Genomic DNA, 16326 nt, shown 5'->3' with positions numbered 1-16326 from the left:
ATACGTTTTCTGTTTTATTCCCTTTTAGCCTAAAGCCGAAAACGTCCATGAAAAATTACCCCATTGCACGGGAATTGTCTTTGAGCGGCTCTACGATATCATATGATTCCCAAAATTCCGTAAAGTTTCATTAAAAAATACTCCATGTTTTCGGAGTTTTATATTTTGTTCCCAACATGCAAATAGTATTCACCCATAAACTTCCATTAAAAAATGCCGCATTTTGCGCCGGAATAGTCTTTCAGTAGCTTTACGACATGCTATGGACAGAATAGCAGCTTCTCCATGATCCATCATACGTTTCCACTTTTATTATTTTCAACTTCCTATTAGCCTAATGCCAAAGGGTCCATGGAAAAATACTCATTTGAATGGGACTTGTCTTTAAGCAGCTCTACGAGATCCGAATATCAGCTTTTCTAAGATCAATCATACGTTTGCTATATCATGTTCAACTTCCCAATAGCCCAAATTCCTAAAGTTCCCTTAAAATTAACCGCACTGCTCGGAAATAGTCTACCAGTAATTGTAAGATATGCTTTTTTCCCATTACATGCTTCTTTATGTTCAATTATGCTTCTATCTGATTTTCAACTTCCCATTAGCCTAATTCTATAAAGTTCAATTAAAAAATACACTATTGCTTGGTATTACGTTACCAGTAGCTCTACGATATCCTGTTCTCCCAATACCAGCTTCTCCATGTTTAATCATATTCCTATGTCATTAGCGCAAAGCTTTAAGACGGAATATTAGCTTCTCCATAACCAATCATACGTTTCCTATTTCATTTTTAACTTCCCACTAGCCCAAGTTTCATTCGACTAGTAATTCTTAAATATACCATTTTCCGAATACCATCTCTCCATGATCAATCATACGTTTCCTCTTTTATTTCCAACTTCCTATTAGTTCCATTGAAAAATGTCCCACTGCTCGAGAATAGTCTACCAGCAGCTCCTGTTGTCCTAATAACAACTTCTCCATGTTCAATCATACTCCTATATTATTTGTAACTTCCCGTTAGCCTGACGCCGTAAAGTTTCATTACAAAATACCCCACTGCTTGGGAATAGGCTGCCAGTAGCTCCACGATATCCTGTTTTCCTAATACCGGCTTCTCGATGTTAAATCATACTCCTATTTTATTTTCAACTGCCCATCATCATACAGCCGTTACAAAAAAAATTGTTCCGTTAGAAAACGAACACATTTACTCCATCTTCTTAGGAATGATCTTAGGTCTTCTAACTTTAACTCTTGACAACCAACAGCAATCTTTACAATCTTCCAATGATGTAACCAACATTTTTGCAGTGGGCAGACCGAAAGGGCAGCACTCGGCACCCCGAGGAGGTCCGCCCCGCTCGTGGACCAACGCCGAACTCACCGAAGCCCTCCAGCACGTGTGGAACAAGAAAATGACCACCAGCCAAGCGTCCAGGATATTCGGCATACCGTACAACTCGTTACTGATGTACGTGCGGGGCAAATACGGCAAGAGCCTCAAGCTAGAACAGCTCAGAAAGGACTGCATAGGCGGTCCCAACGCGCCCATGGACATGCTGTCGATGGCAGGCAGCAATAACAACAACAATTCGATGAAACCGATGGAAAGGGAACCGGAACCGATCCAGCCCAATACAAGGCCTTCGAGTACGGACCAAGAGCCGATGCCGCAACCGCCGGTGAGTGATTAAGTGATTGAGGACGTTAGAAAATTTTAAATATTCGGTCGTTCTTTTCCAGGTGTTTAACCCCTTCTCGCACAACTTCTATCCCGATTTCGGCACGGGATTTCCCATCCCGGTTAGTATGATCCACCTGCTGCCGCAAAGCGAAAAGAACCGGGTGGATCACGTCCCCTACGGGCAGACGACGTTACCTGACGACCTCGACTGCAAGGAGAGGGTTAAAGACGGCGAGGAAGAAGGTCAGCAGGAGTTGTTCAGGCCGCAGGCGATGGCAGTCGACGATAGGCGCGAGCTGGTGCAGCAAAACGGGCAGGATTGAGTATAGACTGCCCTGCGGAGGATGTTCTTTGGCGAGTAGGCAAATCGTATTGTCGTATTGTCGCGGCTATCCCCATCAATATCCCGCGACGTTGCCAAAGAGCGTGCTCGGCCGGTGATAGCGTTAAGTAAATAGGGGCAATATTAGACTAGGTTCTAGGGAAATTTGTAAAAAAAGATATATATGCGACGTCTCTGACGACGACTCTTTCGTTGAGTTGTGTTGTTGCGTAACCGATTACATAGATTAAGCTGTCTGTGCTTCCTGGGGTCCCGTGGCGGCGGAGGGTCACCCCCTCCTCCTACAGGATTTTTCAGATTAATTAAACGTCTCATCCTCGAAAGGGTCGAGCCGGAACGGAGTTGTGTAAATGAAATTCGTTCGGAATTAATTTCTATAAGACTGATATATATCATATTGCCAATATGTTCCGATGTAAACGAGACGATGACGGGAAAGATAGAGAGAAAAAAAGAGAGAGAGAGAGAGAGAGGCGACAATTTTATTTTTTACCGATGTCACTATATACAGTTCCTCAGATATATACAGATTTTTTACCGAGATATTTACTCGTTATTCTATATACAAAACGGATTTTGTTGTTAACGACAAACCTAAGATGCGCGCGCACGCGCGCGCATGTCACACAATAAATTCCACATCTGCGATATTAGGATTTTCTAAAACGCGACTACAGTTTGTACAGTATACAGTTTATTAACGGTAATTATTGTCGATACCGCTTTTCCGTTTCTCGACGACAGATTTTATATTTTCTTAAACGCCGTGTTATACATGTTTCCTAATTTTCCACCATATTTTTATACCTCCACGATACAATAGCGATACCGATATAGGTTATAATTATAGATAAACTATCCAGTTGTTGACTGACGTCACGGGCGACGCGTCTGGAAGAAAAATCGCGTACTTTCCTCTCACTTGGAGTTTTTCACGTGCACGTGCACGTGCACAATTTAATAACACCCTGTATATCAGGCCACGGAGGATCCGGACGCCATCTTTCCCGGCCGCCCCCGTGATTTTGTTTATACTTTGACAGCAATAATTCAATCGTATTTCTCAACCGAACAGTATGCACGTACTGCGATATGTTTGGCAAAATGATCACGAAAACTAAGCGGTCTTGGTTCATTGGGCAAGTGAAAAAAATTCGACGGATTATGGTGTAAAAATTTATATATGCAAAAAAAATTGTACAGTCCAGGAAAATGTGTTGGTTCGTGTAAAATAATCTTTCGACTAAGGAAATCATATTTATTACAAAAAAAAAAAACGTAGTGGTTTCGTGTAATGAAAAAAAAAGGTAAAGGAAATTATTGTGTAAATTTGGGTAATTTTAGGCAGATATTATAAAATAGGTATACGGTCAAAAGTAATGTACAAATTTCTGAACACTTTTTCGGCTGCATCGACTAATCAACCAATCAACAACCGCTTTCACCGCAATTTTTGTGATACTCGTAACGGACGTGAAGCCGGACCTGGCGCGCACCTCGTGTAGTGTAGGCACCGTTGGTTTTTCTTCGCAGCGTCCCCATTTCGGTTTGATTTTTTCGTACATCAATCTACAGCAGGGTAAAAGTGAGTGCAAACTTGCGTTTAAAACTAGAATCTACAAAGTTAAGACACATCATTAGAGTGTAACGAACGTTTCCCTTTACTTGAAGCCGCAGGATATTGCTTTAGGGTAATCTGAAAGTTTATGTATTTTTCATTTCCATCGAATATTATAAATATATATAAATATTACATAGTAAAGTAAATAGCACCGAATCTAAAAAGTGATGGGCTTAACTACTACCCCCTTACCCGTACCAGTTGCGGAAGTTCCCAAAACAACAAATTCGTTAATTTGACTTCGCAATCTATTTTTAAACTAGGTTCCGGCTTAACCGGATCTTCTTAAGCTTTGAAGTTCCTGTCAAACCGGAACTACTTACTACACGTTAAAGAAACCTGACTTCCGATTTAAGTTCCGGTTTAACCGGATGTCCGCTCGAATTCACTTCCGGTTCGGGAGAAGGCGTCGTCCGTCACTTTTTAACCCTCGGCTCGATGTATGGTGTACATTGATTAGAATTTTTGCAAATGTGATATACGGGTTGAGGCCCCCTTACTCCCCCCCCCCCAAAAAATAGGGGCGCCCATCCCATTTGTTAGGTGTTAATAATGTTAATGAGCGAACTGTTTTGTACTTAATTCCGTTTACGGTTAAATTCCGCTCTGTTCTGTTAAGTGAGATGAATGTGAGTTACCACGATTTTGTTTTTTTTTAACTTATTTTTCGAACAAAAAAAAAAGTTTGCGCACTCGTCGATATTAATCTCGGTGCTTTTATTTAATTGTGCTTCTATGGTTCCTTTAGTTTGTTAGACGTGTTTTTTTTTGTTTGTTTTTATAGTCCCAGGTATATCTATACAGTTAAACATGGTGCTGGTTAAATAGCTAAGTTTTTAGTTGGATGTACAACAACACGCAGACATTCCTATGAAAGTATTATTAGTTGTGTAATAATAATTATTATTGTTCGTTTAATTTATTCGGATGTGTTTTACGCACAGGCACAACATATAGACAATATATTGTATAAAATAATTTGTGATCAGGGTAGTTGGCAGCGCGCCCTGCCCCGAGGCTGGGGGCGATGCCGACATTATATCTAACGAAGGGAGAGACGTAGTACCGGTAATACTCAAAAAAAAAAAAGTTGCGTGCAATATTTTTAATCGTTTCTCTTTGGTTGTTTCGATGGATGTCGTGTACATTTTCGGGCGTTTCGTCGCCCACCAAAAAAAAAAGGAACGCACCCCTGGCATTATCTTGTAAAAAAAAATGAAAATTAAATGTTGCAGTTCTTGTATAAAAAGGAAATCGATAGTAGGGAATTAAGGAGATGTAATTTTTAACGTGAAATTTTTCGGACCACCTCGTACATTTTTTTGCGAACACACAGGGTAATGGAGTCCTTCAGACCTTTTCGAACTCATTCCGAAACAAGTGTATACCGTATCAGCAATATCCGATCAAACGTTCCGAACTCACCGAAGTTTCCGTTGCCTTGTACGGGGTGCAATCATTTTATTGTCGTGCAAAGAGTAGCACCTATAAGTATCTAATAAGAACTGTATTATAATGATGATTAGTCTAGGTATATTATTATATACGAAAATAGATATTTGATATTTAGTTACTAGGCTTAGTTTTCGATGATGTTAAATAAAATTTAATAAAGCTTGGAGAAAATACTCTCTATGCGCCTCTTTTCACTTTCCCATTGCCCTCGAAGAGAGCAAAGAAATTTTTAGAAATTAAATAGAAATAAATGAGGTATACAACGCTGAGAAACATTTTTAAAACTTGGATTTGTACAAACAAGTTGTGATTATTTTTTGTGGTTGCAAAACGAATAGTTGAAAATTTAAAAAATAACCATGGGTAGGTAATCCGTCAGGTTTGAACCGGCAACCTACTGGTGCATCAATATCAAAACTAGCGCCTTAACCTCTAGGCCACCAAAATCTGTAAGCATTAAGTCTTTTTTGTTCTTATTCAAGTGAAGTGTGGTATACTGCGTTACAGTGTGTGCGCTAAGTGTATTGCTGGTTGCGTCCTCAAACGAAGACTGTTCTGTGCTGTCCTCCAAGTATACTGATAATTAGCCTAATATTCCATGTTTTTACTGCACACTGTTAACGCGTTAAGGGCCATATGCCACGATAATTAAGATTTTATCGTGCGACACGCGTTATTGAGCAACAGCGGCGTGATACGATTGCTGCCGAGAGAGAATCCCGTACCCGAAGTACCAAACGCCGTTCCCTCGTAAAAAAACTCGCGCTACGCCGCTGGTGCGTGTGTACTCAGGCGTCATTACACAGTCTGCCGAATGTCGTTACAGATATAACTATTTTCGGATTATAAATAAACACTGGAAATCAATCACCTGGATTTGAAAGAGATTATCGTGGCGTGGGGTGGGGGATGCTGCAAAACTAACCAAAACTATAAGATTTCGCCGTGATTAGATGACGATTTGCATGATTTGCCAGATTTTATGGGGATTTATTGGTGAAACATGACGCTTTATCAATTCGGACTAGAGTGCTTAAACATATTTTTGAAATAGTTACAGAAAAAAATGATTATTACACATTTTTCTCTGTAGTTTGAGGTAAATTAGATTAAATATTTAGATATTATATTATATATATTAGATATTTAAAAATTAATTGAAATACGAGAGGGCCTCCCAAAATTGCAAATTTTGAAAATTTTGTTTGCGGCATCTTTATTTTTACGAAAAAGCAGCACATTGTTCTCAAGTTCTCAAAATATGTACATCTGCTAATAAAAGAAAGATGTCAAATATCATATTCAATATATGCATTATACAACGATTCCTTGTTAAAAAATATGAAAAAAATATTTTTAATGTATAACTAATTTTGATTTTAGATACAATAGAATAAAATAATTAAGTCCTGTTGAGATAAAGTATACTGCAATGAACATTGAAAATGTCCACCATCCAAGAAGAAAAAAAAATGTCAAACTGTTTCTTTTTCTCGAAAACTAAGTGAAATACGAAAAAAATACAAGAGTTGTTACACAAAAGACAGTGGCGTGTATTTTTTGCCAATAATATTCGCTACGGTTCCCCCGGGAATTATTATAATCTGTCAGGGCTAATTAGCCTCTTAATACACTGAATAACACTGCCATATTTCAACAGAATTGAGTGTATATTTTTTCCAATTTAATACTCCCTGCATTTGTATATGTATGGTTCTACTATTTTTTATTGGTTTCTTTTAACAACTGTTCTTTTCAATTTTTTTGTTGTCTGGAGAAATAAAAAAACATTATCAACCATGTAAAATAAAATCGAGGGAGAGTCGTCGCCCCGCGAAACACCCTGTACCGTGACAATCGACAATCTACCTCGTCCTTATCTCAGCGCACGGCAGATCGGTCGTTAGCGAGAAAATGTTTTCCATTTTAATGACGTACCACGCGTTCCGGTATTTAACATGATCAATCAATTAGTCGTTTAGCTGCTGCTGACGACAATGGGCTCAGGTGGTTCGAAGGTACGTAAAAAAAAAACGCGAAACCAAATCGAATGATCAACGAAATTTTTAACGAAGATAGACGACGGCAACAGGACCGTCGTAACAGACGAGGCGCTCAAATCCTCGCCTTATAACAAGCCGCTATACTTCTGGATCATCCTCGTCATCACCGTGGTTGCCCTTGTGGCAAACCTGCTCGCCATCAAGTCCATACTGTACAGGTAAACACTGAGAAGCGAAAAAAGTTCCCTACAGCCGTCCGCCATTATTCCCCCAGGAAGACGAAACGTCTCCAGAAAACCTGCATCATATCTCTAGCCCTGTCGGACATCTTGGGAGTGCTGATCTTCGCGCTCAACTACTTGGACATGCTCTCCAAAGAGCTCATGACCTGGGTACACCACCTCATTGACGCGTACTACCGTTAAAACTTATCGGTTTTAGATTTACGGGGAGTCCATGTGTTACTTCGTTCCTGTTGGTCAAATTCTGGGTTCCACGGCCAGTTCGGTGGCGCTCTTCGTCATAGCTCTGGACAGGTACCACAACGTGTTCTACGCCCTCAGTAAAAGATGGGATCCTGAATGGTGGCTTTGTCTGGGAGGCGCCTTGATCCTCTGGGGCGTTTGCGCCGCCATCTCCTATCCCATGAAGACGTACTACTACTACCTGCCCATCATAGTTAACGATAAAGACGAGTACCTTTGCACCGCATCGCCCCTCACGAAAAACGAACTCGCCCTCTACTACATCATCACCACCATCATAGTTTTCCTGCCGATTTGCTGCATGTTCCTCTGGCTGTATTACAAGATCGCCATCTTGGTCTGGCACCACAGGAAACCCGTGACGTCGAAGAGTATCTACCAATCAGACGACACCTCCAACACCAGGGACTCCGACCAGTCCACCACGCCTAACCTAAAGCCTATCCTGACCAAGAGCAAAAACGTTCAGGTGGAAAGAAAGATCCGCACTTTCAAAATAGTTCTCGTGCTCATGTTCAGCTTTATGGGGTGCAGACTCCCCCACGCCGTCTACAACATCGTGAGGACCGCATCTTCGGTATCTGGAAAGTGGAACTTGAACAATTCCCTTATAGCCCTGTACATGACAAACTACGCTTTGAATCCCTTCCTGTATACGTTTCTAAACCAGACCATCAACGCGTGGAAAAGGTTGAGCGATTTCATGTGCGAGGTCTGTTTCTGTTGCTGCTCCAAGTCCGAGTTTGAGAACTTTGAGCGCGAGAACCCGTTCGAGAAGGTGCAATGGCCTAGGCAGAAGCCCGTTGCCGAGGAGCCAAGAGTTAGCAGTAGTCATAGAGTAAAATTCGCGGACGTTAATATGCCCAAGTACACGCCCAAGGAAAGGTTTTAAATAAAAATCATGAGTACGCGTGAGAATTTTATTTGCCCTTTTCGGCCGACAGGTCGATCTTGTTCCTGCTGACGAACTTTTCGAACTCTCTGGCGGACGACTCCACCAAGCTGACGAGCTTCTCGCCGGCCGGAGAGTTCTTCTCGTCGGAAAGCATAGCCACCGCGTTCTTCAGACAATAGTCGCACTCCTTCAACATCGAATTGATCGACTTGACCTTGGTCTTTATGCCCAGATCCCATTTTCTCTTGATCAAGATCATGTTGGCCAAATATAACTCGTGTAGTAATACTCCGGAGTACAGAGCTAGTCTGAAACGTGAACGGAAGCTGTAGGTGCCTATTGACTGGAAAAAAAACGCTCACCTCGAAGTGGCCGGGTCAATTTTCTTATTGATATCCAACAGTTCTCTGGCCATTGCCGCTTTCTTCGCTAGGCAGTCGTCGGTTAACTGATTGGGCAAATATCCCTGCTGGTAACCGTACAACTGCACCAGAGAATGCTTCACGGAATACGCGTGGTAGTGGTTGGATTGAACGAAATTCAACATCTTTGTCAGCAACCCGTCGAGGTCTCTAACTGTTGGGTTGGATAGCTGAACGTGGTCCACTTCCTCGCCAATCTGGTTGACCAGGAACGACACCTCAGCATTGCTGAGCTTCACATCGCACTTGTCACAAGTCCACTCGGTGTTGTCGTCCAAAGGGTCCACTGGCAGCTGGATTCCTACAGTTCCATAGTGTGAACCCGTAGAAATCTCAAAGTTAAAGCATTACCTCCGCAGGGTTCCTCTTGGTTCCCGATGCACTTCAACGCGCTCAAGTACGACCCGAGCTCAGTAGGATCCCCGCATCTCCTACACTTGCAGGTGAAATATTTGGTTTCTTTCAGGTGTTCCCTTCTAGCTTGGGTGCCCCACAGGGTGTGGGTATACATCGTCGATATATGGTCCCCTTTGGAGATGGGCACTGAAGCCTTCACCGTCAGAACGTACCCTTTCTTGGCACTTTCAAAAGAATGCCTGGTGTTATGGACACAGCTGTGTTCCATCAGATAAGCGTTAGGGTATAGGGCGGTCACTTCCGAGTCTTGGTTGATTTCCAGCGCGTTGACGTCCAGAATGCCGCAAATTTTGTGGATCGTCTGCTTGGAAATATCTTCTAACACTTGTCTGCCGGATTTGCCTTCGAGCATTCGCATAGGGACGAAGAAATTGTCGTTTAGGTAATCGACCACGCGACTATCGATGTCCCTGAAACGCAAACGGATCAGATCTTAATAGCCGCGGTTGTGGGCGGCAGTACCGGTAAATCTCGGTGTTCTCGCCTCGTTTTTCTAGGTGCGACTCCATCCCCATGAGCTTGGCGAACTTCTTCGGATGTCTGTTTTGCAAAAGGATGCACCTCAGCGGCAGCAGCGTGTCCTGCCTGTAGAAATCGTGAAGCCCGTTGATGGCTTTGACGTCTCTGAGACCGAGGATCATGCACTCGTGACCGTGGACCTCCATGTCCTTCAGGCCGGGACATTCGGGGTTGCAGACCGGGAAATCGCAGCCCTCGCATCTAGCCGCCCCTTCACCGATGATCAATCTTTAATGGGAGAAATTAATATTTCGTATGGTTAAGGGAGGAGTCGGGTCGGTACCTGCAGCATCCTGGACACGGTACCGGACCTTCCTCCACCATATGGGGTCGGGGCCCGAAAACCAAAGGGTTTTCTGTGAGTATAAGGTCGCCAGGCTTTAGATCTCTTGTCGCCACCAAGCATCGTCCTATGTCCGGATCAACTACTATCTGCAACGCGCGCAAATCTCATGTTTCGTAATTCTCAGATGGATTTGCAGATTTTATTCCCGTTTTCGAGTACAATGAAAATGAAATAAGAACAAAGTCGCAAAAATAAGTAAGCAAAATTAGTTGGGAAAACTTTCTTAATAAGTATAACTTGATTTTCCTTCAATTTTTTGTGTTTCGATTGTCAATATTGGGTCGGACACATGAAATCGTCTTGATCTCGGCTCAACTTACCTCGAACGGCCTACATACCGCCCTGTGATCTTTCCAGTGACTTTTCTGGTGCTCTTTGCCGCAATACGAAGCCAACTTGCACGCGGAACACTTTAGGGCTGCAGGTTCACCGCATTCCGCGCACTTACACGATTCCGCGTCGGCCATTTTCCCGGTTTTCGCGGAACGGGCGCATTTTTAACGCCAGAGTGGCGAAAAATGAAAATAGAATGCGTCTGGCACCGGTCCAAACGATAACGATGACCCAAATTTTATATTTGATGCGGGAAAAGCGTAAATAAACTACGCATGTGTTGGAAATCCGAATATATATATTACTTTACAACGTTTCGGCTCCGATTGAATTTAACCAGCTCTTGAAACGCTCCTCGCTCAGCTCCAGGAGCTCATGGAGCTTGGAGCCGGCGTCGGATTGGAGCTCGTAGCGAAGCGCCATTTTGGACTGGAGCAGCAGTTTCAAAACGTTTTGGATTTGAGACTCCCAGGAACCTATGTCGTTGGGTTCGATGGTTCTCGTTAATAGTTTGCTCTGGGCCTGGTATTTTTCGTACAGAAGCACCGCCAAGTACAAACCTAACCTAGAAAATAATTGTAGGTTCTGGCTTTTAATTTTGTAATTTTAATTATTCTTTTAATGGTGCGTTATTGATTAATTTGGTTATAAAAGTGGCTCAGTAACATTGGTAAAATATATTTATACTTTTCACAACACTTCTGGATCCCTCCTGAGTCGGTTTTTCCTGAGTCGACGTTTCGCCAATCATCCTGTTGGCTTTTTCAGAGCTTGACTGAAACTGGCTCGCATTTTACTATGTATGGTCTGTTCATAGATATAAAAAAGTGACCAATTGCTTTTGAATGGGATTATCCAAGGGTGGTCATTAACGTACAATGCAACAAGATTATTACCTAAAGTTTCGGAATTTAAATTCAGGTAAAATTGTGGTCCGTAATAGAAAATAATTTTATACCTAACCTGTGTTTAGTATTATTTGGTTTGGTATACTACTTAGTTTAAGTTTATTAGTAATCATTCTTATTTCGTGTGTAATACAGCGTGTGTTGAATCGTGTGCGAATTATGCAAAACATGTGCGAGACTAGTGTATTTCAGGAGATGCTCCCTTCCAAATGTAGAAAACACTATTCTATTGAGACTAAGGAAGTTATAAAGAATGTTTGTTTGACTCTCATTGAACCTGGTGCCAGCAAGCAAACATCTTTAGAAGAAACGGCCACATTGACGAAAATTCCATCATCAACTGTATGGAAAATTGTGAATAATCCCATTTCAGTGAGGAAAAAAAGAAGCGATGCTGACATTGTTTCGAGTGTAGATGAAAGTGATCAAGATATGATACGGCGTAAAATTTACCATGTATACGAGGAACAAAGCGTGCCTACATTAGATATCTTAATTAGGCTTGAAAAAGATGAAACCGGTGCTAAATGTGGCAGAACTACCTGTATTCAACACATGGGTTTTAGATTTACAAAAATTGGCAAAAGGTAAGTTTTAATAAATTCTTTTAGAATTCGGAAATGGCGACTGGAATATCTAGAAAAAATTAGGATTTACAGAGAACGACAAAGGCCAATTATTTACTTGGATGAAACCTGGTTCGACACTTATGATACCCCGGAAAAGGGTTGGGTTGACTCAACTGATAAGTGTAAAACAAAGGCGCCATCAAAAAGAGGTAAAAGAATAACTATTCTGCATGCTGGCTCTAAAGATGGTTGGATTCCAAATGGACTTTCTCTGTCTGCGAAAAATATTAAAGATTCTTCTCTGGATTACCATGAAGACACCACCGCTGATTTATTTGAAAGTTGGTTTAAAAACAAACTAGTTCCAAACATTCCCCCTTATGCGTAATTGTAATGGACAATGCAAGTCATCACAGTAGACAGTTGAATAAAACCCCTTCCTCATGTGACACAAAAGCACAAGAAGATTATACCAAAAAGCGATTAATTGAGGTTCTACAAAGTTTGAACCTACAAAAGGAATACGTCTGTGATAATCATGCCAAAAATCTAGGGCATACAGTTTTAAGGCTTCCACCTTACCTCTGTATATTTAATCCCATTGAACATGTTTGGCACCAACTGAAATCTGCCATTCGTCGTAACAATGTTTTTCCCCGTGTTAACTCCAATGTCCTCAAACTTATAGAAACCGAATTTTTTAACATCCCTCCACAAAGTTGGGCAAATTCTGTTAAACATATAGAAAAAGCAGAACAATCGTATATCCATATTGCAAATAATATAGATCAAATAATAATTAGAACAGGCGATGATAGCGATAGTGATACTGATACATTATGTGAATAATTTTAAGTAATTTAAGTAGGTAATAAAAATAATTTGTAATTATAATTTAGATTTAAACATAAATACATATATAAATAAATAAATAAATATTTTTTAGTAACATTCCTAACAAAACCCCAAATAATTAAATTCTAAGCAAAGTTCGGACCTGTTCGGCCATATTTCATTCTTACAGCTTGCCCGGGTCTTTCCTTAATTCGTATCAGTTAGTCATTTTCTTATATCTATGAACAGACTTCACCTGCTTATATATTGTTTAATGAAGGGCATAAGCATCGTCTCGGATTACTGATTCCCATATTGGTGACAGATAAGATTGTTAGGTTGCTTATAAATTTCTAAATACTCTCGGATTTTTCGTTGGTAGAAGAATTGATTACATGCAAGAATTTTAGTATTGCGATTGTGTTCGGCAACAGCTGATGAGTTTATTTGTCTTAGTCGTAAGGCTATTTCGTGTTCTTTGAGCCTAGTTGATATTTTTCGTCCGGTCTCGCCGATGTATTCTTTGCCGCATATGCATGGAATACTGTAAACTCCTGGTGGCATATCAAATGGAATTTTGTCTTTGACGGACCGAAGATGTTGAGAGATTTTTGGACAAGTCGTAAATCTGGTTTTGACGTTATATTTCTGTAGAACTTTTGATATGTGATCAGTGATGTTTTGAATGTATGGAAGTGCCAAGTGTAGGATTGCTTTCGGCCTCATTGCCATTGGAAGGTTGTGGGGACGTGTATTTTTTGATGGAACGCTTAATATCTTCAATGTGGAAATATTAGAGAGAAGAGCAGAGGTAAGGTGTAAACAAGAGAGTTGATAACCATGGGCCGGATTGTGATGTGACCATGCACTAAGGTATCGGTCTGTAGGTTTTCTGTAAACACAATGACCCAATGTGAGGTCTGATTTTCTACTGATAATAATATCTAAGAATGGGAGATTATTATTAGTTTCTAATTCAAATGTGTAAGAAATGTAGTAGGGTTTCTTGACCATGAGGCCAAATAACAAAAATTACATAATTTTGGCTTTAGATGAAAGGTGTCGAGAGCTTTCTTCTCAAAAGTTTCAATAAATATATTTTTGCGATGACTGGTGATAGTGGAGAACCCATAGCCGTTCCCGACGTTTGTTCAAAAATTTTACTGTTATAAGAAAAATATGTTCCAGACAAGCATTTTTCGATTAAGATGAGAAGGTTTGGTTTCAGATTCTCCGATTTTAATATATCTAAATTGATGTTGAGAGTTTCAGGAATAGGAACTTTGGTAAAGAGGGATTCTACGTCGAAACTAACTAGAATATCTTGTGTATCTAATGCAATGCTTTTTAATTGTTCAATGAAGTACGAAACAGGATGATTGGCGAAACGTCAGCAAGTTCGACTCAGCAAAAACTGACGCAGGAGGAATCCAGACATTTTGTAAAAAGTATTACAGTAGCTTATGGAAGTTTCCTTGAAATATTAAAATATATTTGTTTTAAAAAATCTTACCTCGCGTTTCCCGGATCAATTTTCCTCGTGAGCCAGATGAGATCCTCGCACATCTCCAGCTTCGTCTCGAGAAACCCCCGCGATATCTCCAACTCCCCTTCGGTCTTGTAGAGCTGCACCAACGAATGTTTGACCCGGTACACCAAGTAGTGGTTCGGGTGCAAAAACGTCAACAGCTTGTTCAAAAAGTCCTCCAGCTCTTCCATCTTGGGCCTCTTCTCCATCTGCTTGTCGACCTCGTGGCCGAGATGACGCACGAATTTTACTACGTCATCGTTGGGCAGTCGAATGCCGCACCTGTCGCAGACCCACTTGGGATTCGACGTCGTCGGCTGATCCGGAAGCTGGAGACCTTTGCAAGGTTCCTGTTCCGTGCCGAGACACACCAAACCGCTGAAAAAGGTTCCCATCTCCGTGGGATCTGAGCATCTCTCGCAGGTGCAGGTGAAATATTTGGTCTCTCTCAAATACCGTTGGCGTTCCTGCGTGCCCTTGAGCAAATCCGTGTAACAGGCTTTGATGTGAGCGCCACGGGCGATCGCGGAGGCCGCCCTGCAGGTCAGCTTGTAGTTGTCGCTCTCGTCTATCACTTGGAGGCAATTAGGCACGCAACTATGTTCCGATATAGAGGCGATGGGGTACAAAAGCTCCAGGACAGCGGAACCGGTTAATTCATACTCGTTCACGTCCAGTGCGCCGTAGATTTTGTGGACGATATCGTTGGAGACTTGAGGGAGGACGATTTGACCGGTGGACTCTTCGAAACGTCTCAGCGGCGCGAGGAAGTTATTTTGGATGTAGCACACCTTTTGCTGTACGTCTCTGAAAATCAACTCATTGGCTTTGCGCCCATAAGTCACATAGAACGTCTCACTCAAACACTCCGGTTCCTGGTCTTCTCTCCTCCAAATGATCTTCCAGGCTCAAAAGCGTCTTCCACTTTTTCTGATCGGTTTTTTGCAGGAACAAGGCCCTCAGGACGATCAAAACGTCCAATCGACAAAGAAGTGGGTCCGCCCCCTGCAACTTGATCACTTGGCACTCGCACGCATGCAGCGAGGGATTTTTCAACCCCTCGCAGTTTGAGGCGCAAGCGGGCCAGAGGCATTCCGGGCAACGATGAATCACGTCCTTGAGCAACCTGCGATGAGACACCATTAGTTTATCGGAAGCCCCCACACGTGCCGTCGCTTACTTGCAACAACCCACACATACTAGGGGAGCGTGTTCGTCTCGTTTGGGGCCGACCACTAGGGGCGAATCTACGAAAATCACATCCCCAGGCTCCAAATCTCTCTTGGCTACCATGTAGCGGCCCAACTCCTTGCAGTGACGTATCTGGAACGTATTGTGGAGTTAGGAATGAGCAAGGGGATGGGCTAAGGCTGACTCTTACTTCGTACGAACCACAGTCTCGCTTGTGCGCGGACCAGTGGTTCCTTTGGTGCTCCGGAGAGCAGTAAAAGACTGCCTTGCAGCCGGAACATCTGCGCTCGGTGGGGGCGTGGCATACCTCGCAATTGGCCGCGACTTGCTCAGCCATTTCCATAGAAGTTCAACTAAAAGTTACCAGCTTAAAGCCTCAAAGACTTTGGAACCAAGTAAAATTTAACTGACTCCAAAGAGTCCTTCCATGCACGGTAAGAGTCGGGGGTTATTTGAACTGATGGATTGCACGCAATTACATCATCGAGTACAAGAGACAATACGTTCCGACTCTGCGGCATTTTGAAAGAGTTAGTGTGACAAACAACGACGATATAAATGATGGACGAAAACGACATTTCGACAAATTGTTTTATACCAGCGGCAGCGAAGCGTCGACGGCGTGCTAATACCAACCGAGTTCCGGTAGAAAAATAACGCGGACGAAAATAAACTCGCCCACAAATTGCTAGCAAATTGCTGCATCGACGCATCCCGTCTTAAAATAGAACACCAAATGAAGATAGAAACAATTAGGGATGACGTAT

General features: G+C 42.1%; 3 protein-coding genes across 6 annotated transcripts in view; 2 read left to right on the top strand and 1 right to left on the bottom strand.

Annotated features, from left to right (window-relative positions):
- LOC132699847 (protein jim lovell) overlaps positions 1 to 2964 on the top strand; it is a 113059-nt gene extending 110095 nt beyond the window's left edge. For all 4 annotated transcript variants that reach the window (XM_060666778.1, XM_060666776.1, XM_060666775.1 and 1 more), the window contains exons 4-5: positions 1318 to 1688; positions 1750 to 2964. In XM_060666778.1, coding sequence (XP_060522761.1) covers positions 1318 to 1688; positions 1750 to 2013 — 635 coding nt within the window. In that variant the 3' untranslated portion in view covers positions 2014 to 2964. The remainder of the gene's footprint in view (positions 1 to 1317; positions 1689 to 1749) is intronic.
- Positions 2965 to 7106: 4142 nt separating this feature from the next.
- On the top strand, positions 7107 to 8501 carry LOC132700098 (orexin receptor type 2). The gene is made up of 4 exons (XM_060667218.1): positions 7107 to 7127; positions 7185 to 7330; positions 7387 to 7504; positions 7554 to 8501. The coding sequence occupies exons 1-4, from the start codon at positions 7107 to 7109 to the stop codon at positions 8487 to 8489; spliced, it is 1221 nt and encodes a 406-aa protein (XP_060523201.1). The 3' UTR covers positions 8490 to 8501.
- Positions 8502 to 8510: 9 nt separating this feature from the next.
- On the bottom strand, positions 8511 to 16233 carry LOC132700097 (uncharacterized). The gene is made up of 12 exons (XM_060667217.1): positions 16158 to 16233; positions 15750 to 15912; positions 15549 to 15691; positions 15228 to 15494; positions 14354 to 15175; positions 10840 to 11094; positions 10517 to 10691; positions 10134 to 10282; positions 9794 to 10078; positions 9266 to 9741; positions 8855 to 9215; positions 8511 to 8800 (listed from the first exon to the last, which is right to left on the bottom strand). Exons 2-12 carry the CDS (start codon positions 15900 to 15902, stop codon positions 8518 to 8520), a joined length of 3369 nt encoding a protein of 1122 aa, XP_060523200.1. The 5' UTR covers positions 15903 to 15912; positions 16158 to 16233; the 3' UTR covers positions 8511 to 8517.
- Between the last annotated feature and the right edge of the window lie 93 nt (positions 16234 to 16326).

Source organism: Cylas formicarius, unplaced genomic scaffold, assembly GCF_029955315.1.
Source record: "Cylas formicarius isolate icCylForm1 unplaced genomic scaffold, icCylForm1.1 PGA_scaffold_3__17_contigs__length_32017465, whole genome shotgun sequence".
NCBI lineage: Eukaryota > Metazoa > Arthropoda > Insecta > Coleoptera > Brentidae > Cylas > Cylas formicarius.
Note: the sequence above shows the minus strand (reverse complement) of the source record. Positions and strands in the feature narration are given on the sequence as shown.